Source organism: Coregonus lavaretus, assembly GCF_964263955.1.
Source record: "Coregonus lavaretus genome assembly, chromosome: 6".
Classification (NCBI taxonomy): Eukaryota; Metazoa; Chordata; class Actinopteri; order Salmoniformes; family Salmonidae; genus Coregonus; species Coregonus lavaretus.
In genome coordinates this window covers 43,495,515-43,519,511 of record NC_139993.1, presented here as the reverse complement: position 1 = coordinate 43,519,511, position 23,997 = coordinate 43,495,515, and the positions used below count along the sequence as shown (strand labels likewise).

General features: G+C 48.5%; 1 protein-coding gene across 1 annotated transcript in view; it reads right to left on the bottom strand.

The window, feature by feature from the left end:
• naaladl2 (N-acetylated alpha-linked acidic dipeptidase like 2) overlaps positions 1–23,997 on the bottom strand; it is a gene marked incomplete at its 3' end in the record, with an annotated part of 270,856 nt that overhangs the window by 17,301 nt on the left and 229,558 nt on the right. Inside the window, exon 11 of the mRNA XM_084163867.1 lies at positions 12,960–13,049. Coding sequence (XP_084019993.1) covers positions 12,960–13,049 — 90 coding nt within the window. The remainder of the gene's footprint in view (positions 1–12,959; positions 13,050–23,997) is intronic.

Below are 23,997 nucleotides of genomic sequence, written 5' to 3'. Positions count from 1 at the left end.
TGACAGAGCACCCCTGACGCATATTAATAGTCACTTTATATTAGTGAGAGAGACTGGCTTCATCCTCTACTGCACCTGTCTGGCTAAAATGGAGCTCAAATAAAGTGAGAATGCATATGATTTCCTGACATGAAAAACAAAGCTGCACTAATAAGGCAGAAGCCAGGGCAATAAATATTGTATCTGTGACAGGCTGCTAGTCATATAGATCGTCTTACTTGCTACTTAACCTTCCTCTGCTAAAGCCTTAAACCTTATTTCTTGCTATGTATTGACCTGCTAGAAGCAGCCTCTATGGTATGAGAAAGAGAAGTTATGGCAGGACATTCAAGTGTGAATTTCTTATCTCCACCAAGACACAACAAACAGTTTATCCTGACAACTGGAGCTATCCATACATGAGATAAGGTTTGATCCAAATGAAAAAAACTCACTTTCATCCCTTTTTTGCGCTTCACATTTAGCCCCTTAGGGATCTTCCAGGGTAATTGTAGATGATAACGATGAGTCTCTTTCAATGGTGTCCAGCCTTGGTGTGTCAGCCTCACATAGCTAGACATAGATGAGCTTGGCACTCCGATCACATTTCTTTAGCCGCAGCTTAGTGTACCTGCCATGTCAAGCTCTCTATAACCCTCCTAACACAGCCCACTACTCCCCAGTCGATCTGTGGACATAGGTGTCAGGCTGCATACAGAGGGAGAGGAGCGATGGAGGGAGGCCTGGCATGCCAGCGGCGGTCTCAGTGTGCCGCTGTGTCTCTGGTAGCCAGAGGGTGAGAAATCAAGATGGCACTCTGTCTCCTGTCATTATAACACCTTGGCAGACCTACATGCTGCCCCAACCCCAACTAGATGACAGACACTTTCTCTATTGACTCTCAGTTTCCTGCTATACCCTCAAGGTAAGAAGTACATGAAAGGATCAAACCAGTAAAGCAATTGTATTTAGTGATGCAAACTATGGCAATTTCCAGTTCTCTATTCAATGCCTACACAATCTCTATTAATTTCCTCTCTCCCATATTATACCACTGCTCCACTGGGTTAGAAACGAACCCACCCCTTGTCAGAATAATCAGATTCATTTTCTGATGCCACTTTTAAATGTATGACCAAACCTCACTTAACGTATGATGGGTTCGATTGCAGGAAGGATTGTCAGACTTGGGGTTAGGACACTGACTTAGGGCTACCCACCACTTCTCCCTGTTCCCCCTCCGATCCACGTTACTCAGTCTGTATATGCACAATGCAGACCCTTCACTTTTAACTTTTAAAAATACCAAAACAACTGGCTAGTTTAAATTCTTCCTGGCTGGCTCAGAAGAGAATGTGCCTAGGAGTCCGCCTCCCCCACTTCCTCCTCATCTCCATGCAGCCCCTGACAGCCCGTCTCCTGAGTGACACACCGACTGTACATCCCACTCTGCTCTACCTTGCTGGGCTGTTCCATTCACCTCAGACGGCCAGGCTGCCTGGGAGAGAGTCTATGGCAGCTTCAATTAAACACGTCACCTTCAGAATGACTCCAGCTCACTCTCTCTCTCTGTGTCCGCCACTGCTTCATTTCCACTGATGCTCTCTGCTGTCCTTCCTCAGTAAACCCAGTCCCACAAGGATTGTTGGGTTCTTTACCCACGGGCAGGGTTAATCATCAAGTCTGTCCTGTCCTATTTCAAATACTGGGGCAGTTATTTCCTCCTCAGATGTGTACAAGATAATTGTAGTCATGTACGAGATATCTATTCTAGTTCCATTCCTCTATCTCTGTGTCCACAGAGGATGCATGGCATGCTATTACAGCGGGAGAGGACACTGTGCTTTCTTCTCCATGGTCTGGAGGTATCAGGTACATATCAGTTGCTAACACGGGACAGAGCGGAATGTGACATGAGGTAAGTGCAGCGTCTGTCCGGTTGTGAGGGGCCGGAGCACCTGAGGGTCCTTGGGGGAATCTGCACGCTCTACTAATCCTCAGCTCCCTGTCTCCATCAATCTGGCCCTCTCTGAGAGAATGGATCCATGGCAGTTAGTCTCTATTGCGCTGCATTCACATGGTTACTCATGCGATGCATTTCTTTCTCCCTTAGAACTAGAACCAAAGAGTTTGTTTTGACACAAATAAAAAGTATTCTCTACATATGCTGATAAAAATAGCACAGTTTATAGTTCTGTTTCTGGTTCTTCTAATGGAGAAACGGCAATACTGAAGCATTTTAGCCCAATCTCGACATTTTCTCTTAGCCCATAAAGTTCCTCTGAAATTCCCAAGCTGACCCAGCGGACATGCAGAGAGCCCCAGTGGCCCAGAGCTGTTCCTCTGGTCTCTCCAGCCCCAAGGTGGCTGTGCTGTGCTGTGCAGCCTCCAGTGGGGACACACTGGCGGGGGTGATGGAGTGTATATGCATTTGGGGCTCGCATGATCGATGCCAACCTGCCATGCCAACTCGAGGGGAGCAGACTCAAACACACCTCATACTTTAAAAATTACCTGCACAGAGTCCTACTGCCACCCCTTACCAGCTGAAGCCAAAACCACACATGACAAATGAGGACGGGGAGCGGTAAGCTATGCACAGAATCCCCTTGCTACCTGGCGAACAATATGAGAAAGCTCCTTTGAGACAAAGAGAATGAGGTAGACCTGGCTGGCATCTTTGCAACAGGGAACAAGCCCCAGACACAGAGAGCTCAGGAGGGAAATGGGGATAATGAAATGTGCACATAAGAATCATCACAACTAATTTTGCCTTCACATGTATTATACTCGCCTTCTTTTAGCATCATGCATACAGTATAGGATGGTAGGGATGGTGCCAGTTTTCCTCCAGACGTGACGATTGGCATTCAGGCCAAAGAGCTCAATCTTGGTTTTATCAGACCAGAGAATCTTGTTTGTCATGGTCAGAGTCCTTTAGGTGCCTTTTGGAAACTCCAAGCAGGCTGTCGTGCCTTTTACTGAGGAGTGGCTTCCGTCTTGCCACTCTACCATAAAGGCCTGATTGGTGGAGTGCTGCAGAGATGGTTGTCATTCTGGAAGGTTCTCCCATCTCCACAGAGGAACTCTGGAGCTCTGTCAGAGTGACCATTGGGTTCTTGGTCACCTCCCTGACCAAGGCCCTTCTCTCCCGATTTGGCCGGGCGGCCAGTTCTAGGAAGAGTATTGGTAGTTCTAAAACTTCTTCCATTTAAGAATGATGGAGGCCACTGTGTTCTTGGGGACCTTCAGTGCTGCAGAAATGTTTTGGTACGCTTCCCCAGATCTGTGCCTCGACACAATCTTGTCTCGGTGCTCTACAGACAATTCCTTCGACCTCATGGCTTGGTTTTTGCTCTGACATTCACTGTCAACTGTGGGACCTTATATAGACAGGAGTGTGCCTTTCCAAATAATGTCCAATCCATTGAATTTACCACAGGTAAATCAAGTTGTAGAAACATCTCAAGGATGATCAATGGAAACAGGATGCACCTGAGCTCAATTTTGAGTCTCATAGCAAAGGGTCTGAATACTTATGTAAATAAGTTATTTGTAATACATTTGCTGACATTTCTAAAAACCTGTTTTCGCTTTGTCATTATGGGGTATTGTGTGTAGATTAATGAGGATTTTTTTATATTTTATATCCATTTTAGAATAAGGCTGTAACGTAACAGAATGTTGAAAAAGGGAAGCGGTCTGAATACTTTCCGAATGCACTGTATGCCATGGATTTAATGGTTTTCAGCATTGTTGCCCAGTAGTCAAAATCACAGTGTATTTTATGTAATTATTTAATTGGTTGAATGTCATATTATAAACAGTTATTTTGTACTGTTGTCCCTGCAATCATAAAAGATAAAGTCATTGAAAACTAAGATTATTTAATTATTTGAATGAGCTCTGTATTTACAATTATTTGAATGAGCTCTGTATTTACAATTATTTGAATGAGCTCTGTAGCAACTACATTGCCGTGAAAGGTATTTAACCCCTTTTTGATTTTCTCTATTTTTGCATATTTTTTATACTGAATGTTATCAGATCTTCAACTAATACCTAATATTAGATAAAGGAACCTGAGTTTACAAAAAAAAAGGTACACTTATTTTATTTATTTAATTAACAAAGTTATACAACACCCAATTCCCCTGTGTGAAAAAGTAAATTGCCCCCTTGCACTCAATAACTGGTTGTGCCACCTTTAGCTGCAATGACGGCAACCAAATGCTTCCTGTAGTTGTTGATCAGTCTCTCACATGGCTGTGTAATCCCCCGAGATCAGGAGAAGTCCCCTGATAAAACAATCTTGCCTCTCCAAAGTTTTTCTGACATCACTGTGGCTGTACTGTGTGTGTTTGTGTGTGTGTGTGTGTGTGTATGGTGTCACAGTCACCAGCGAGAGATCTTTTCTCTTTGTCATTCAGTAAAGTTTCTCAACCTTCCGCCATACAGCTGAAATATATGATATTTTGACATACGGTATATCTCCAACCATGTCCTCAGAATTCTAAATCACAGCCGACGGCTCTTGCACTCAAATAGTCCCAACGACCAATTTACACTGGAGTTAAAATAATGCTCACCCTTCACCATGTGAATATTTAATTTTTAGAATAACATCTCGGACTGCCTCTTTTCATTTTCACTACCCCCTTTATCACTTGCCATTGTACTACCATTGCTGAATGTTTTATGTCATTGCTTTTTCTTTTCCTCAGCTCTTAACACTCCACACAAACAACGTGTGGCACATTACATTATCTCCAAGGCCGTGATGAGGAGCTCTAACGACAGCTATATTTCTTTCTGCCGTCATATTTGTGGCCTTCCTCGCCGGAGACAAAAATGTTTAGAAAAGCTTGAAAGGCTTTTTTCTGCTCCCCAACCAGCAACCTGTCCTCCTGAAGACAAAATGAGCTGTATAGAGAATAGAGTATATACATATGAGATGAGTAAAGCAAAAATATGTAAACATTATTAGAGGGACTAGTGTTCCATTATTAATTTGGCCAGTGATTCCATGTCTTTGTATATAGGGCAGCAGCCTCTAAGGTGCAGGGTTACGTGACCGGGTGGAAGCCGCCTAGTGATGGCTATTTAACAGTCTGATGGCCTTGAGATAGAAGCTGTTTTTCAGTCTCTCGGTCCCAGATTTGATGCACCTGTACTGATGCCGCCTTCTGGATGATAGCAAGGTGAACAGGTAGTGGCTCGGGTGGTTGTTGTCCTTGATGATCTTTTTGGCCTTCCTGTGACATCGGGTGCTGTAGATGTCCTGGAGGGCAGGGTAGTTTGCCCCCGGTGATGCGTTGGGCAGACCGCACCACCCTCTGGAGAGCCCTGCGGTTGCGGCCGGTGCAGTTGCCATACCAGGCGGTGATACAGCCAGACAGGATGCTCTCAATTGTGCATCTGTAAAGGTTTGTGAGGGTTTTAGGTGCCAAGCCACATTTCTTCAGCCTCCTGAGGTTGAAGAGGCGCCATTTCAGATTGTCAGTGATGTGTACGCCGAGGAACTTGAAGCTTTCCACCTGCTCCACAGCGGTCCAGTTGATGTGGATAGGGGCGTGCTCCCTCTGCTGTTTCCTGAAGTCCACAATCAGCTCCTTTGTTTTGTAGACATTGAGGGAGAGGTTATTTTCCTGGCACCACACTCCCAGGGCCTTCACCTCCTCTCTGTAGGCTGTCTCGTCATTGTTGGTGTCACGCCCTGACTCAGGGGACTCTTATATGTTGAGTCAGGGTGTGTATATTCTTTGTGGTGTTTATTCAATGGGTGTTATTCTAGTATGTATAGATCTATGGTGGCCGGTGTGGTTCCCAATCAGAGGCAGCTGTCGCTCGTTGTCTCTGATTGGGGATCATACTTAGGCAGCCTATTGGCACTAGTGTGTCGTGGGATCTTGTTCCGGGTATGGTTCGTTGTATGTACAACCTTAGGACTTCACGTTTCGTTTGTTTGTTGTTTTGTCGTGTGTTTATTCAGTGTAAATAAACATGTACGTATATCACGCTGCGCCTTGGTCTGACCCGTCATTCAACGAACGTGACAGAAGATCCCACCAAACGAGGACCAAGCAGCGTGTCCAGGCGGAGCGGATGGCCATGTCACAGGTGGCCAATTTGTGGTCATGGGAGGAGATATTCGCGGGGAAAGGACCATGGGCTAAGGTAGATGCCCAGGCAGGAGAGGAGCAACGGCAACACGGAGGAGGCCTGTCAAGGAGGAAGCCTGAGAAGCAGCCCCAAGAAAAAAAAATTTTGGGGGCACACGGGGTGGTTGGCGGAGCCTAGGGTTAGAGCAGAGCCAACTCCCCGTACTCACGTGAGGAAGCGTATGACTGGGCAAGCTCCGTGTTATGCGGAGCTACGTACTGTGTCGCCAGTGCGCCGGCACAGTCCTGTACGTCCTGTGCTTGCACCACGCACGTGCTGTGCGAAGATGGGCATCCAGCCAGGACGGGGTGTGCCGGCTCAACGCTCCTGGTCTCCAGTACGCCTCCTCGGTCCCGCAAATCCTGCGCCAGTTCTACGAACGCAGTGCGTCCTGTGCCACGTGCCGTGCGAAGATGGGCATCCAGCCAGGACGGGGTGTGCCGGCTCAACGCTCCTGGTCTCCAGTACGCCTCCTCGGTCCCGCATATCCTGCGCCAGTTCTACGAGCCCAGTGCGTCCTGTGCCAGCCCCCCGCACGTGTAGTGCGAAAGTGGGCAGCCAGCCAGGACAGGTTGTGCCAGCTCTCCGCTCCAGACCTCCAGTCCGCCTTCACAGTCCGGTCTGGCCCGTTCCTGCTCCTCGCACCAAGCCAGTGGTGCGCGTCGCCAGTCCGGCCCGGCCCGTTCCTGCTCCTCGCACCAAGCCAGTGGTGCGCGTCGCCAGCCCGGCCCGGCCTGTTCCTGCTCCTCGCACCAAGCCAGTGGTGCGCGTCGCCAGTCCGGCCCTGCTTGTTCCTGCTCCTCGCACCAAGCCAGTGGTACGCGTCGCCAGTCCGGCCCGGCCTGTTCCTGCTCCTCGCACCAAACCAGTGGTGCGCGTCGCCAGTCCGGCCCGGCCTGTTCCTGCTCCTCGCACCAAGCCAGTGGTGCGCGTAGCCAGTCCGGCCCGGCCTGTTCCTGCTCCTCGCACCAAGCCAGTGGTGCGCGTCGCCAGTCCGGCCCGGCCTGTTCCTGCTCCTCGCACCAAGCCAGTGGTGCGCTTAGCCAGTCCGGCCCGGCCCGTTCCTGCCCCTCGCACCAAGCCAGTGGTGCGTGTTCCTAGTCCGGTCCGGCCCGTGCCTGCTCCTCGCACCAGACCGGTGGTGCGTTTGTCCAGTCCGGCACGGCCCGTGCCCGTTCCACCGGTGCCTGAGCCAGCTCCGGTCAGCCGTTCCACTCCGGAGCCAGAGCAGTCCGCTTCACCGGTGCCTGATCCAGCTCCGGTCAGCGGCTCCACTCCGGAGCCAGAGCAGTCCGCTCCACCGGTGCCTAGTCCGGCTCCGGTCAGTGGCTCCAGTCCAGACCATGACGTCAGCCCCTCTCCAGGTTCGGGGTCTCCCACACCAGGGTCCAGACAGGGCCTGGCGTATCGTGGGAGGAAGGAGAGGGGAAGCAATGAGCCGGATCCGCCTCCGAGGCGGAATGCCCACCCGGACCCTTCCCTGTCATGTCAGGTTGGTGCGGTCGGAGTCCGCACCTTTGGGGGGGGGGGGGGGGTACTGTCACGCCCTTACTCAGGGGACTCTTATATGTTGAGTCAGGGTGTGTATATTCTTTGTGGTGTTTATTCAATGGGTGTTATTCTAGTATGTATAGATCTATGGTGGCCGGTGTGGTTCCCAATCAGAGGCAGCTGTCGCTCGTTGTCTCTGATTGGGGATCATACTTAGGCAGCCTATTGGCACTAGTGTGTCGTGGGATCTTGTTCCGGGTAAGGTTCGTTGTATGTACAACCTTAGGACTTCACGTTTCGTTTGTTTTTTGTTTTGTCGTGTGTTTATTCAGTGTAAATAAACATGTACATATATCACGCTGCGCCTTGGTCTGACCCGTCATTCAACGAACGTGACAGTTGGTAATACTACTACTGTTGTGTCGTCTGCAAACTTGATGATTGAGTTGGAGGCGTGCGTGGCCACCCAGTCATGGGTGAACAGGGAGTACAGGAGTGGACTGAGCATTTACCCTTATGGGCCCCTGTGTTGAGGATCAGCGTAGTGGAGGTGTTGTTTCCTACCTTCACCACCTGGGGGCGGCCCGTCAGGAAGTCCAGGACCCAGTTGCACAGGGCGGGGTTCAGACCCAGGGCCCCGAGCTTAATGATGAGCTTGGAAGGTACTATGGTGTTGAATGCTGAGCTATAGTCAATGAACATCATTCTTACATAGGTATTCCTCTTGTCCAGATGGGATAGGGCAGTGTGCAGTGCGATGGCGATTCCATCGACTGTGGATCTATTGGTGCGGTAAGCAAATTGAAGTGGGTCTAGGCCTCTCAAAGTAATTCATGATGACAGAAGTGAGTGCTACGGGGCGATAGTCATTTAGTTCAGTTACCTTTGCTTTCTTGGATACAGGAAGAATGGTGGACATCTTGAAGCAAGTGGGGACAGCAGACTGGGATAGGCAGAGATTTAATATGTCCGTAAACACTCCAGCCAGCTGGTCTGCGCATGCTCTGAGGACGCGGCAAGGGATGCCGTCTTGGCCGGCAGCCTTACGAGGGTTAACACGCTTAAACGTCTTACTCACGTCGGCCACAGAGAAGGAGAGACCACAGTCCTTGGCAGCGGGCTGCGTCGGTGGCACTGTGTTATCCTCAAAGCGGGCGAAGAAGGTGTTTAGCTTGTCCGGAAGCAAGACGTCTGTGTCCGCGACGTGGATGGTTTTCCCTTTGTAGTCAGTGATTGTCTGTAGAGCCTGCCCCATGCGTCTCGTGTCTGAGCCGTTGAATTGCGACTCTACTTTGCCTCTATACTGACGTTTTGCCTGTTTGATTGCCTTAAGGAGGGAATAACTACCCTGATTGTATTCTGCAATATTCCCAGTCACCTTGCCAACGTTAAATGAGGTGGTTCGTGCTTTCAGTTTTGCGCGAATGCTGCCATCTATCCACGGTTTCTGGTTACGGTAGGTTTTAGTAGTAATAGTGGGTACAACATCTCTTATACACTTCCTAATAAACGCAGTCACCGTATCCGTGTATTCGTTGATGTTATTCTCGGAGGCTACCTGGAACATATCCCAACATGTTGTGTGTGTGTGTGTATTTGTGTGTGTGTGTGTGTGTGTGTGTGTGTGTGTGTGTGTGTGTGTGTGTGTGTGTGTGTGTGTGTGTGTGTGTGTGTGTGTGTGTGTGTGTGTGTGTATGTACACTACCAGTCAAAAGTTTGGCCACACCTAGTTTTTCTTTTTTTTAAACTATTTTCTACATTGTAGAATAATAGTGAAGACATCAAAACTATGAAACAACACATATGGAATCATGTGGTAACCAAAAAAGGGTTAAACAAATAAAAATATATTTTATATTTGAGATTCTTCAAAGTAGCCACCCTTTGCCTGGATGACAGCTTTCTCTCAACCAGCTTCACATGGAATGCTTTTCCAACATTGTTGAAGGAGTTCCCACATATGCTGAGCACTTGATGGCTGCTTTTCCTTTACTCTGCAGTCCAACTCATCCCAAAACATCTCAATTGGGTTGAGGTCAGGTGATTGTGGCCAGGTCATCTGACGCAGCACTCCATCACTCTCATTCTCGTTCAACTAGCCCTTACACAGCCTGGAGGTGTGTTAGGTCATTGTCCTGTGGAAAAACAAATGATAGTCCCACTAAGCGCAAACCAGATGGGATGGCATATCGCTGCGGAATGCTGTGGTAGCCATGATGGTTAAGTGTGCCTTGATTTCTAAATAAATCACTGACCGTGTCACCAGCAAAGCACCCCCACACGATCACACCTCCTCCTCCATGCTTCACGGTGGGAACCACACATGCAGAGATCATCCGTTCACCTACTCTGCATCTCACAAAGACACGGCGGTTGGAACCATAAATCTCAAATTTGGACTCAGACCAAAGGACAGATTTCCACCGGTCTATTGTCCATTGCTCATGTTTCTTGGCCCAAGCAAGTCTCTTCTTCCTATTGGTGTCCTTTAGTAGTGGTTTCTTTGCAACAATTCGACCATGAAGGCCTGATTCACGCAGCACCCTCTGAACAGTTGATGTTGAGATGTGTCTGTTACTTGAACTCTGTGAAGCATTTATTTAGGCTGCAATTTCTGATGCTGGTAACTCTAATGAACGTATCCTCTGCAGCAGAGGTAACTCTGTGTCTTCCTTTCCTGTGGCGGTCCTCATGAGAGACAGTTTCATCATAGCGCTTGACGGTTTTTGTGACTGCACTTGAAGAAACTTTAAAAGTTCTTGAAATTTTCAGGATTGACTGACCTTCATGTCTTAAAGTAATGATGGACTGTCGTTTCTCTTTGCTTATTTGAGCTGTTCTTGCCATAATATGGACTTGGTCTTTTACTAAATAGGGCTATCTTCTGTATACCCCCCCTACCTTGTCACAACACAACTGACTGGCTCAAACGCATTAAGAAGGAAAGAAATTCCACAAATTAACTTTTAACAAGGCACACCTGTTAATAGAAATGGATTCCAGGTGACTACCTCATGAAGCTGGTTGAGAGAATGCCAAGCGTGTGCAAAGCTGTATCAAGGCAAAGGGTGGCTACTTTGAAGAATCTCAAATATCAAATATATTGCTAAATGTTTAACCCTTTTTTGGTTACTACATGATTCCATATGTGTTATTTCATAGTTTTGACGTCTTCACTATGATTGTACAATGTAGAAAATAGTAAAAATAAAGAAAAACTAGGTGTGTCCAAACTTTTGACTGGTACTGTATACAGTGCCTTGCAAAAGTATTCATCCCCCTTGTCGTTTTTCCTATTTTGTTGCATTACAACCTGTAATTTAAATAGATTTTTATTTGGATTTCATGTAATGGACATACACAAAATAGTCAAAATTGGTGAAGTGAAATGAAAAAAACTACTTGTTTAAAAAAATTATACCAAATAAATAAAGTGGCGCTATGAAGCCCCTAAATATGATCTGGTGCAACCAATTACCTTCAGAAGTCACATAATTAGTTAAATAAAGTCCAGCTGTGTGCAATCTAAGTGTCACATGATCTGTCACATGATCTCAGTATATATACACCTGTTCTGAAAGGCCCCAGAGTCTGCAACACCACCAAGCAAGTGGCACCATGAAGACCAAGGAGCTTTCCAAACAGGTCAGGGACAAAGTTGTGGCACCACAACAAACATGCCAAGAGAGGGCCGCCCACCAAAACTCACGGACCAGGCAAGGAGGGCATTAATCAGAGAGGCAACAAAGAGACCAAAGATAACCCTGAAGGAGCTGCAAAGCTCCACAGCAGAGATTGGAGTATCTGTCCATAGGACCACTTTAAGCCGTACACTCCACAGAGCTGGGCTTTACGGAAGAGTGGCCAGAAAAAAGCCATTGCTTAAAGAAAGAAATAACCAAACATGTTTGGTGTTCACCAAAAGGCATGTGGGAGACTCCCCAAACATATGGAAGAAGGTACTCTGGTCAGATGAGACTAAAATTGAGCTTTTTGGCCATCAAGGAAAACGCTATATCTGGCGCAAACCCAACACCTCTCATCACCCCACGAACACCATCCCCAAAGTGAAGCATGGTGGTGGCAGCATCATGCTGTGGGGATGTTTTTCATCGGCAGGGACTGGGAAAATGGTCAGAATTGAAGGAATGATGGATGGCGCTAAATACAGGGAAATTCTTGAGGGAAACCTGTTTCAGTCTTCCAGAGATTTGAGACTGGGACGGAGGTTCACCTTCCAGCAGGACAATGACCCTAAGCATACTGCTAAAGCAACACTCAAGTGGTTTAAGGGGAAACATTTAAATGTCTTGGAATGGCCTAGTCAAAGCCCAGACCTCAATCCAATTGAGAATCTGTGGTATTACTTAAAGATTGCTGTACACCAGCGGAACCCATTCAACTTGAAGGAGCTGGATCAGTTTTGCATTGAAGAATAGGAAAAAATCCCAGTGGCTAGATGTGCCAAGCTTATAGAGACATACCCCAAGAGACTTGCAGCTGTAATTGCTGCAAAAGGTGGCTCTACAAAGTATTGACTTTGGGGGGGGGGGTGAATAGTTATGCACGCTCAAGTTTTCTGTTCTTTTGTGGTAGGCATGTTGTGTAAATCAAATGATACAAACCCCCAAAAAATCAACTTCAGGCAACAAAGTAGGAAAAATGCCAATGGGGGTGAATACTTTCGCAAGCCACTGTATTTGTGGAGTAGAGAGAGAAAGAGAGCATAACATTTGCAAGACAACACAAACCGCTGTGTTTTGGATATTGAGTCAAACTCCTTTAGACACCTTTCCCCTACAGTATCTTAAAGTTGTTATCTTGTTCTAACAAATATGAAATTTGTTCAAAAGAAAAAGATGGGAGGGAAACAGAAGAAAAAAAACGTCCACATATTACAGTAATATTGAAGTATACTAACGGCACACCAGTTTGACACTTTGGAGACAGAAATGTGGGCACATTGGGGATGATGAATGAGAGTCTGTGAGCATGACGGGAGAGCAATTCAGCCTTAAGCCTAATGTCTTCTTTGCATTAAAATGAAGAGCTGAACGGTAAGCAGGATGCACACTGTATATCAAGGTTTGTTCCTAACTAGCCACTGCCTCAAGGTTTGGCTTAGAGAGCTAAATACAGAATAGTCTGACACCACACGAAAAGGCTTCTAAAACCATATTCCACATCCACACTACCTGCCAGTCTCAATTAATCTCCGCTCCTTACTCCACTCCATGAATTAATGAATTGTTTTTTTTTAAAAAGCTCTTGTAAGGATAACAGCGCTTCATGACAATCGTGCTGTGAGTTGAGAGATGTTCTCTTACCTTAGCGATAGTCTCATGGAATTTGAAGAGGGGATCCAAGGTCTCCGGTGACTCAGCAGAAAACAGGGCTTCAGAGAGAAAACTGCTTTTCTGGGGGAAAGAAAATAACATGCCAAATATCATACTATTATTGATGTTGATACTTACAGCTATTGGATTTGGTTGAAATATTCACAGCTTCATATTACACACTATGTTGTTACTTCAGTTTCATACTATAGGCCAGGGATCATCAACTAGATTCAGCTGCGGGCCGATTCTTTCTTGAGCGGATGGTCAGGGGGATGGAATATAATTAGAAATAAGTTGTAGACTGCAAATTGACCGCAAGAAGCCCAAACAGATATAACATTTGACTAAAGCATAATTTCAAACCTTGCTTACATTTGTATACGATCACATATATCTATCTCTCTATTATGTGTGGAAATACTTTGGAACAGATTTCCTAAATTAAATTCACTTGGAGCTGAATTGCTGGTGTTTATACAGTCTTTTATGTCCAACACAAAACATTTTAAATAAATTGGGGGCCAAATAAAATTCCCCGCGGGCTAAATTCGTCCTGTAGGCAGGCCCGCAGTTGGGGCACCCTGCCATAGGGTGTTTACTTGTTATGTGACTTTGTCTCATGAACATGGTTGAGAATATTCTGAGACTATTCTACGCTAATCAGCAAACCACTTTCAACAGCCACACGGATCTCCCTTCACGGCTGCAATGATCTGAGGCAGACCCTAATGTATTTTCTCTTGTCACACTACAATTCTTAAGGCCATTAATTCCAAGATAACACCAAACCCTTTCAGCGACATACCACTGTCAGGTCTTTTTGTACTGCTGTCAGACACAATAGTCAGAAGTGGCACTCAAATAATACCTGACAGAGAGCCGCAGCCTCTCCATACAGCATCACCAGCAGCTCTGATTAAACATCTAATTATTTCAGACCCCTTTGCAGCATGAGGAAGTAGCCAATAATGGAGGATTATAAAATGCATCACAGTCTCCACCCCCAGCCATCTAAGGCAGGATCCCCAGGTTATGGGGGAGAAAAAGGTGAGTCACACGAGTCATCAGCCAGAGCAGAGCCAGGCTAACAGTTGAAGTGGCTCTGTCCCCCTCAGCCATGGCATTCCTCCTGACCGTACCACAAGGGGGTCACTGAGTTCAGTTTAAAGCTCAGACACAAATGGTAGGATTGTCAAATGTTTGCCTACTGACAGTACTTAGCACCTCTGAACAGAGTGTCGGCAGTCAATCTCTTTTGTGTTCACATAGCAAAGACCTTGGAAGTCGTCAGCCACTCAGCTTTGTTAAAATACTCCAAACCAGAAGGTGGCAGTAGCGTTGTTTGGAAATGCATATCTGTGCGTATTGCTTTTGGTCTAGATTCCAAGCTATCTGCACTAATGTTGCTATTTTGTAGAAAGCCCTTGTTGATACTAGCCAGATGGCCACAGCTAGATAACTACCTAGCAAGATGATGAAGAAACAATTTAATTCACTCTCTAGAATCTCATACTGCCAGTGCCAGCCAAACGAAGCTAGCTAGCTAAATACACTGCACTAACTCGGCAGCTAACACAGGCAGCTGTTTCATTACATTTACATTTTAGTCATTTAGCAGACGCTCTTATCCAGAGCGACTTACAGTTAGTGCATACATTATTATTTTATTTTTTCATACCCCCTGTGGGAATCGAACCCACAACCCTGGGACTCCCAATCACGTTATGTTTTTCGTTCTCAGAACGTTAATAAAACCTTCTCAGAACCTCCCTGCAACCTAACGGTCTCAGAAAGTTTAAAAAACGGTTTTACCGGTCAGGAAATGTATGGCTTCAAAGGGAAACCAAAAACGTACATTCCCACAACTTCCAAGGAACCAAATGTGCTAGCTGGGAATGGTCTATTGTTAGCAACAACAAGTACATGAATATTCATCCTAAAAGAGATGGAAATAATCAGAGGTGTTAAAGCAGCGAGGCAGGGGAGGAGAGCGGGATCAGCTGTCGTTTCATGCAGCTATCACTAATTTCATCAACCGGGAACTACAAAGTAAAAGTTAATGTAGTGAGTTCAAGTGAAATAAGGATTCCATAAGAAAAGGTGAACCTATTCGCTCAAGGAGCGAATAATCAATGCAGAGCTAAGGGCTTATACTATGTTCTCTCAGCAACAGAGGGACCAAATAAAGACCATTGGATAAGCAGTGGTTCGACATTAAAACGCCTCTAGGTTATTGAAGGGGGTGTTCAAACACTGTGGAAGCACTTGGTAGCATTTGATATTCAGCATGAGGATGTCCTTGGCAAGGAAAACAAGCACCAACTAGAATACATTAATTTTAATATTTTAGAGTCTTACACAGGCTGTTGTGTTGTGTTGCCAACAAAAACACACAGTCACATTAACTGAAGCAAATGCTCGTTAAACCTTTGACACAGTACAAAGTAGGATGTGACACTGTGACATTGTCACACAGACATTACAAAACGTGCACCACAACACAGAGACAGGGGAGCTATGGAACATGGTAACATGATGATTAAAATAATTTGCACAGATTCTAAACACTTGTGGCGGACATTCCAATTTATACAATATGAAACCAATGCCAAAGGAAAATCATTTTGAGGAGTTCATCTTCATGTGTTGACACTTCTTCAGTACATCAACATCCATTGAGCCAGGTTTTGCTCTGACGCCCCATGGCTCAGAGAGCAGCCAGGCCCCTGCCGTGAGGAGCTCCCTGCCCACACACTGTTCCATACAGGCCTGGAAAGTGTTAACTGGTGATTAGGCAGAAGAGCCAAGCTGAGCTGAGTTAATGATCTCTCTATCCCCTCACACACACACTCCCCTTCAGCGCCCACTATCTGATCGGTCCCCAGGAAGCCTGGGCAGAGTGGAGACACAGCAGAGGGAGGGAGGGGTGCTGCCTGCCTGCCCGGATGCTGTTTTACACCGACTCAGAGAGAGCCTCTGAATCAATAGAGCAGGTCTGCTAGTGCTGTGTTCATTTCGACTCAGCCAGAGCTCCCACTGAGCTGGGTTTGATTTCATGAGAACTCGGCTGGCTCCATCTGAAAAGGAAATTGCCACTGGGTGTCACTGGGTGTGCAGGAGATGAGAAAGTCTTAGTGTCAGACTGTACTGCAGTCTGTCTGGGGAATGTGACTGACTGTCAGTCTGAGGGCCTATCTGTCCTGTTGGAGTAGTGGGACATGCAAGACCCAACTTCCTCAACTCCCCTCTGAGAATGGCTTTGCTGCCTCCCTCCATGTGTATTTAAAGGTTACTACAGCAGCTCCAGCTTCACACATCTACAGGGTTCTAGTGGCATGCATTCTACAGTATATGAATGAAGGCATCATATCTGTGACAAGGTGTTGCGTAGAGGATTTGCAAGGAAACACTGACATCTCAACAGAAAGATTGAGGAGACAGAGAAGAGTTCAGATGAGTATCCCGTGGTGAAGTTCAGACTAGTAGGACTTCCAATAGGAACAGCACTCGCCTGGGTCATCCTGGGCCCTTCGGAGAACAAACACACGCCACAGCGATTAGCGGCCTGTAGCACCTCCACTCAGCCAGATGTTCAGGCCCAGTGTTTGTGTATTAGGGTTGGGCGATATATACAATTAATTTGATTAACTCAAATGTATGTTTTAGCACGATATTCCAAATGCCTTTATCACAAGAATCAAGGTTTTTTAAATGTTTCATTTTTTATGAGTGTTTGTCTGCTTGTTCTCATGTTGTCTTTTGGTCTCATCTCCTTCGCTCCTTCTACTTTGACTGTGCACCTCCCCACTTACACACACACACCAAACTCCTCCCCCTGCCACTCAGAACAACAAAGATGAAAGATCACTTCTTCCACTCTGACAACAAGCAGTTTCAACTCCCTATTTGCATTTGAGGTTTGGTCCAACAGAATGGCTCATATGGACACTATTATGGTCATTATTTTACTGTAATAGAGGAAAACATAACCTTTCTAACCATTCCCTTTTTATGTCTCAACTCTTCAAATTGTGAGAAGAGCAGACACTACAAAAATGGGAGTATCAATGAACATTGATTCTGGAAAATGAATGCTCAGTTGGTCACACGTACCGCTAGCAGCATTTTAGCAACTGACTTTTATACTAGCTGCTAGTCTGTGTTTTATAAATGTGCAATGAGCATAAAAAACAATGATATAAGGAATAGGCAACTCATTCTGCGAAATAAGCTAGGCCACTTGATTTCAACAAAGTGGACAGGCTAGCATGCTGTTCAAACAGTTGGAGACAGACAGAGGGGTGTGTTCATAACAATTAAACTGTTTTACCTTGTTAGCTAGCAAATAGATTCAAGACTTTAAATATAAAGATTAGCTGGCTACTCACTAGTACCTGAGCTTGTGCTTGAGAGATTGTTCATGAGATCTAGCTGTGTTCATTTTCTATAATGCCTGGCTGCTACAAGAAGTTAGTCATTATTAGTGAATGTGCATTATGCATAGTCCTGGTTAAATTTGTAACAAAAAGGGCTTTTTCATAAACAGACTTGAAAGCCAGATCAGTATTTATTACAAAAAAGCAGGTTGAACTATTTTTATAAAATAATGTAATTATTAGTGGGTCTTATGATTGTGAAAGTCTTATTTGTAGCCTAGGTATAATTTCACAAGCCCTGAATTTATTAGATTATTCCTGACTGTTTGAAATGCAATGTATTTTACTTTTAATTGTACAACAAAGCTTATTCAGCGAAAACATTACAAAGATTTGAGATATGATTTTTAGATCATATCGCCCAGCCCTAGTGTGTATGTATCACGTTTCAGGAGAAGACACAGATGCAGACAATGTCAAAGTAACAAAAGTTTATCACAAAAACAGGGGGCAGGCAAACAACAGGTCAAGGGCAATGTCACACTCTGGTTCTAGGACTTTTTGTGTTTAGTCAGGGTGTGTAGATTTCCGTGTGTTGTGTACTGTGGGTAGTGTCTAGGTGTTCGCGTTCTATGTTTGGTCAGTGACTCCCAATCGGAGGTAACGAGTGTCAGCTGTCGGCTCGTTATCTCTGATTGGGAGCCATATTTAAATGTCTGTGTTCACCTTGTGGTTGTGGGTTTTTGTTCTTTATTCAGTCGGTGTAACTGAGGACGTCACGGATCGTGTTTTGTTTTGTCGTGTGTTTCAAAATTAAAATCATCATGTTCACTCCCAACGCTGCGCTTTGGTCATACTTCATTGGCGATCGTGACAGAAAAACCCACCACAACGAGACCAAGCAGCAGTTGGATAACGGGTGGTGGAGCCAGAAGAGCGAAGGTTGGGAGAGGACTATGGAGGCCTGGTCCACCGAGAGGAGAGACCCCCAGAAAATTTTTAGGGGGGGGCTCACGACGTCGGGGCAGAAGGTGTACGGCCCGGAGGAGTGCAAGAGGTTGGCAGATATGGCCGCCAGTTTAAGGGGGCCACTGGTTACGAAGGGGATGGAAAGTGTGGAGGCACGGCGAGAGGTACTGGGGGGTGTTTCCAGTCCGGTCCGGCCCGTTCCTGATCCCCGTGTAGGGCCAGGGGTGTGTGTCCCCAGTGCGGTTCTGTCTGTCCCTGCTCAACGCACCAAGCCTACGGGGTACGTCGCCAGCCCAGCTCGGCCTGTTCCTGCGCCCCGCACCAAGTCTGTGGTGCGTTTCGCCAGCCCAGCCCGGCCTGTCCCTGCTCAACGCACCGAGCCTACGGGGTGCGTCGTCAGCCCTGTCCAGCCAGAGCCGTCCGCCAGACAGGATCAGCCAGAGCCTTCCGCCAGACAGGATCAGCCAGAGCCTTCCGCCAGCCATGAGCAGCCAGATCCTTCCGCCAGCCATGAGCAGCCAGATCCGTCAGCCAGCCATGAGCAGCCAGATCCGTCAGCCATCCATGAGCAGCCAGATCCGTCAGCCAGCCATGAGCAGCCAGATCCGTCAGCCAGCCATGAGCCGTCCAGCCAGGATCCGCCAGAGCCGTCCAGCCAGGATCCGCCAGACCCGTCCAGCCAGGATCCGCCAGAGCCGTCCAGCCGGGATCTGCCAGAGCCGTCCAGCCGGGATCCGCCAGAGCCTTCCAGCCGGGATCCGCCAGAGCCTTCCAGCCAGGATCCGCCAGAGCCGTCCAGCCAGGATCCGCCAGAGCCGTCCAGCCGGGATCCGCCAGAGCCGTCCAGCCGGGATCCGCCAGAGCCGTCCAGCCGGGATCCGCCAGAGCCGTCCAGCCGGGATCCGCCAGAGCCGTCCAGCCTGGATCCACGCACCAAGCCAGGGGCGCGTGTCGTCAGTCCGGTTCCGGCCAGCGGGGCTAGGCAGGACCAGGGGTACTTTGGGGGGTTGGAGAGGAAGTGGGGAGGAAGCCCGGAGCCGGAGCCGCCGCCGAGGAGGAATGCCCACCCAGCCCTCCCCTGTTTGCTTGTAGTTAGGCGCGGTCGCAGTCCGCGCCTTTGGGGGGGGGTACTGTCACACTCTGGTTCTAGGACTTTTTGTGTTTAGTCAGGGTGTGTAGATTTCCGTGTGTTGTGTACTGTGGGTAGTGTCTAGGTGTTCGCGTTCTATGTTTGGTCAGTGACTCCCAATCGGAGGTAACGAGTGTCAGCTGTCATCTCGTTATCTCTGATTGGGAGCCATATTTAAATGTCTGTGTTCACCTTGTGGTTGTGGGTTTTTGTTCTTTATTCAGTCGGTGTAACTGAGGACGTCACGGATCGTGTTTTGTTTTGTCGTGTGTTTCAAAATTAAAATCATCATGTTCACTCCCAACGCTGCGCTTTGGTCATACTTCATTGGCGATCGTGACAGGCAAGCAGAGGTCAGTAATCCAGATCAGATTCCAAAAGGTACAGAACGGCAGGCAGTCTCAGGGTCAGGGCAGGCAGAGGTCAATAATCCCGGGTGGTGTGACAAGGTACAGAACGGCAGGCAGGCTCAGGGTCAGGGCAGGCAGAATGGTCAAAACCGGAAACTGGAAACAGGAGACAAAGGGCTGTGAAACATGGGTTTGATCCTAGACACATGAAAAGTGGGATGTATACGGAGGGTACGGGGAAACAGAAGACGAACAGCAAAGGGGCTAATGATCTTGGAGATGGGAAAGGGCTGATAAACCGGGGGGAAAGTTTGCGGGACGCCATCCGGAGGGGCAGATCTCGGGTGGACAGCCATACCTTCTGCCTGAGACGATACCGGGGAACCGGGGTCCGGTGGCGGTCCGCTTGTCGTCGATACCTGGAAGTGGTCTTGAGAAGAGCCGACCGGGCTCTCCTCCAGGTACGACGACAGCAGCGGACAAACATCTGGGCTGAGGGTATGCCAACCTCTTCCTCTCGCTCCGGGAAGAGCGGGGGCTGATAACCCAGGGAACACTCAAAGGGCGAAAGACCCGTGGCAGAGCAGGGAAGGGTGTTGCGGGCGTATTCGACCCACACTAGTTGCTGGCTCCAGGTGGTGGGGTTGGCGGACCAGGCAGTGCAGAGGTCTCTCCAGGTCTTGGTTGGCTCGCTCCGACTGGCCGTTGGACTGAGGGTGGAAACCCGAGGACAGGCTGGCCGACGACCCAATGAGTGTGCAGAACGCCTTCCAGAACGAAAACTGAGGACCCCGGTCGGAGACCATGTCCACTGGGAGACCACGGATCCGGAAGACGTGCTGCACCATGAGCTGGGCTGTCTCTTTGGCGGAGGGTAGCTTGGGGAGAGGAATGAAGTGGGCAGCTTCGGAAAACCGTCCACAACTGTCAGGATGGCGGTGTTGCCATCAGACGGGGAAGACCTGTGACAAAGTCCAGGGATATGTGAGACCAGGGACGGTGAGGAACAGGCAGAGGTTGGAGGAGACCAGCCGGAGTTTGCTGAGGAATTTTGTTCTGCGCACAGATCGTGTAGGTGGCGATGAACACGTGGTTCGGCTGGGAACGCTGTGCCTCCCGGACCTGCTTCCCTATTCCCCAACTGAGTGCCGTCGCCAAGCACGAGGTGGGAAGGATGGTCTCAGATTCCGGGGGTGTAACTGTGGAGCTATAGCGGCGTGACAACGCATCTGGCTTGACATTCTTGGATCCCTGTCGGTATTAGAGGGAGAAGTTGAACTGGGTGAAAAGCAGGGCCCACCTAAATTGCCTGGAATTGAGATGCTTGGCGGTGCGGAGATATCCCAAGTTCTTGTGGTCTGTCCACACAATGAACGGATGTTCCGCACCCTCCGGCCAGTGCCTCCACTTTTCCAACGCCATCTTCACTGCGAGAAGCTCACGATGCTCTACATCATAATTCCTCTCCGTGGTGTCGAGGCTATGGGAGAAGAAGGCACAGGGATGTAATTTGAGGACCAGGGCCGAACGCTGGGACAGGACCGCCCCCACTCCAACATCCGAAGCATCGGCCTCCACCATGAACTGGCGGGACGGGTCAGGATGAACCAAGATGGGAGCAGTGGTGAAACGGTGTTTGAGGTCCTGGAACGCCCGGTCAGTGGCTGGGGACAATGTGAATGGAACCTTGGGAGAGGTGAGTGCAGAGAGGGGGGAAGCCAGGGTGCTGTAACCCCGGATAAACCGGCGATAAAAGTTGGCGAATCCCAGGAAACATTGCAGCTGCACTCTGGATGTAGGCTGGGGCCAATCCACCACCGCTTTCACCTTCCCGGGATCCATCTGTACACTCCCTGCTGCGATGATGTAGCCCAGGAAGGGGATGGTGGAGCGATAGAATTCGCATTTCTCCACTTTCACAAAAAGCTGGTTCTCCAAGAGGCATTGGAGGACCTGTCGGACGTAAAGCACATGTTCTTGGGTGGAGCGGGAGAAGACGAGGATGTCATCGAGGTAGGCTAATACGAACCGGTTCAACATGTCACGGAGAACATCATTAACCAGGGCCTGGAACACAGCTGGAGCATTGGTAAGGCCAAATGGCATGACCAGATACTCGTAGTGACCGCTGGCCATGTTGAAGGCAGTCTTCCACTTGTCCCCCTCCCGTATCTGCAACAGGTGGTAGGCGTTCCGTAGGTCCAACTTGGTGAACATGTTGGCCCCCTGGAGCGGCTCGAAGGCCGAGGAGATGAGTGGTAGCGGGTAGCGTTTCTTCACCGTGATGTCGTAGAGGCCCCGTAGTCGATGCATGGGCGCAGGGTTTTGTTCTTCTTCTCCACAAAGAAGAACCCTGCGCCGGCGGGGGAGGCAGAAGGACAGATGAACCCGGCAGCTAGGGAGTCCTCAATGTAGGTCTCCATAGCCTTGGTCTCCGGACCTGTCTGCGAGTACAGTCATCCCCGGGGCGGAGTGATGCCTGGGAGAAGGTCGATTCTGCAGTCGTAGGGTCAGTGAGGCGGAAGCAAAGTGGCCGGGCCTTACTGAACACCTCCCGGAGGTCCTGGTTTTCTGTGGGAATGGCGGAGAGGTGGACAAAATGTCCAGTAGTCCCGCAATACAGGCAACTCTGTGTGAAGCCTGTATTGCCGTTCGGCTGGAGACAGCCTAGTTCTGCCTAGTTGCATCGGCTCGGGAAGAGGTGGATCGGCAGACTTCGGAGACTCTCAGGGAAACCCGAGTAGGACTTCCGGGATGCCTCGGAGGCGAGGTGGAATCGGACTTCCTCTCTTTCCTACGTTCCCGTAGTTGCCCATCGATCCGAATGGTCAAGGCGATGAGCGAGTCGCGATCAGTCGGTAGTTCCCGGGCTGCTAGCTCGTCCTTTACTTCCTCCGATACTCTGTGCAGGAACGTGTCAAACAGCGCTTCCGGGTTCCAGACGCATTCAGCTGCCAACGTGCGGAAATCCACTGCTTAGTCTGCCACACTGTGGGATTCTTGCCGAAGCTGGAGTAACTTCCGGACAGCCTCTCTCCCGGACAATGGAGCATCGAAAACCTTTTTTTTACCTCCTGCATGAACTCCTGTAGAGCAGGAGCATACAGCCGACTGTTGTTCCCACACTGCCGAAGCCCAGGCGAGAGCCCTCCCGGACATCAGCGTGATGAGGTACGCTATCTTAGAGCGTTCTGAGGGGAAGGAGGAGGGCTGCAGCTCGATGATGAGCGAACACTGAGCGAGAAATGCCCGACAGGTTCCAGACTCTCCAGCGAAGCTTTCCGGGCGAGGTAAGCGGGGTTCTCGGGAAATCGGGGTGGGTGGGAAGGCCGCGCTGCAAACAGGGGCTGGGAGGTTACCGTCGTGGTAGGCTGCCTAACAGACATCCTGCGGAATTGCTCCAGCAATGTGTTAAACGCTCGGTCATGGCGTTTGGCCAAGGTCTGGAACCCTTCCATGAGAACACAAAGCAACTCCTTGTGCTTTCCAATGGTGGCTCCTTGGGAGGAGATAACGTTGCGGAGCTGGTCCGAGTCTGCTGGGTCAGTCATGGCCAGTTCGTACTATCATGTTTCAGGAGAAGACACAGATGCAGACAGTGTCGAAGTAACAAAAGTTTATTACAAAAACAGGGGGCAGGCAAACAACAGGTCAAGGGCAGGCAGAGGTCAGTAATCCAGATCAGAGTCCAAAAGGTACAGAACGGCAGGCAGTCTCAGGGTCAGGGCAGGCAGAGGTCAATAATCCAGGGTGGTGTAACAAGGTACAGAACAGCAGGCAGGCTCAGGGTCAGGGTAGGCAGAATGGTCAAAACCGGGAAAACTAGAAAACAGGAACTTGAGAAAGACAGGCACAAGGGGAAAAACTCTGGTAGGCTTGACGAAACAAAACGAACTGGCAACAGACAAACAGAGAACACAGGTATAAATACACTGGGGATAATGGGGAAGATGGGTGACACCTGGAGGAGGGTGGAGACAATCACAAAGACAGGTGAAACAGATCAGGGTGTGACAGTATGCCTGTGTCCGTGCATGCGTGTGTGTGTTAGCTAAGACTGGCTAAAACACAATGTAACACAGCAGATGTTGCTATGCTTGTCATCCTTTATTACTACTTTGTGATGTGGCCATACATAGACAACATGGAAGCTGGGTCGTTTTGCATGCTGTCTCTCATTTATGATCTTTTTACATCCGTTG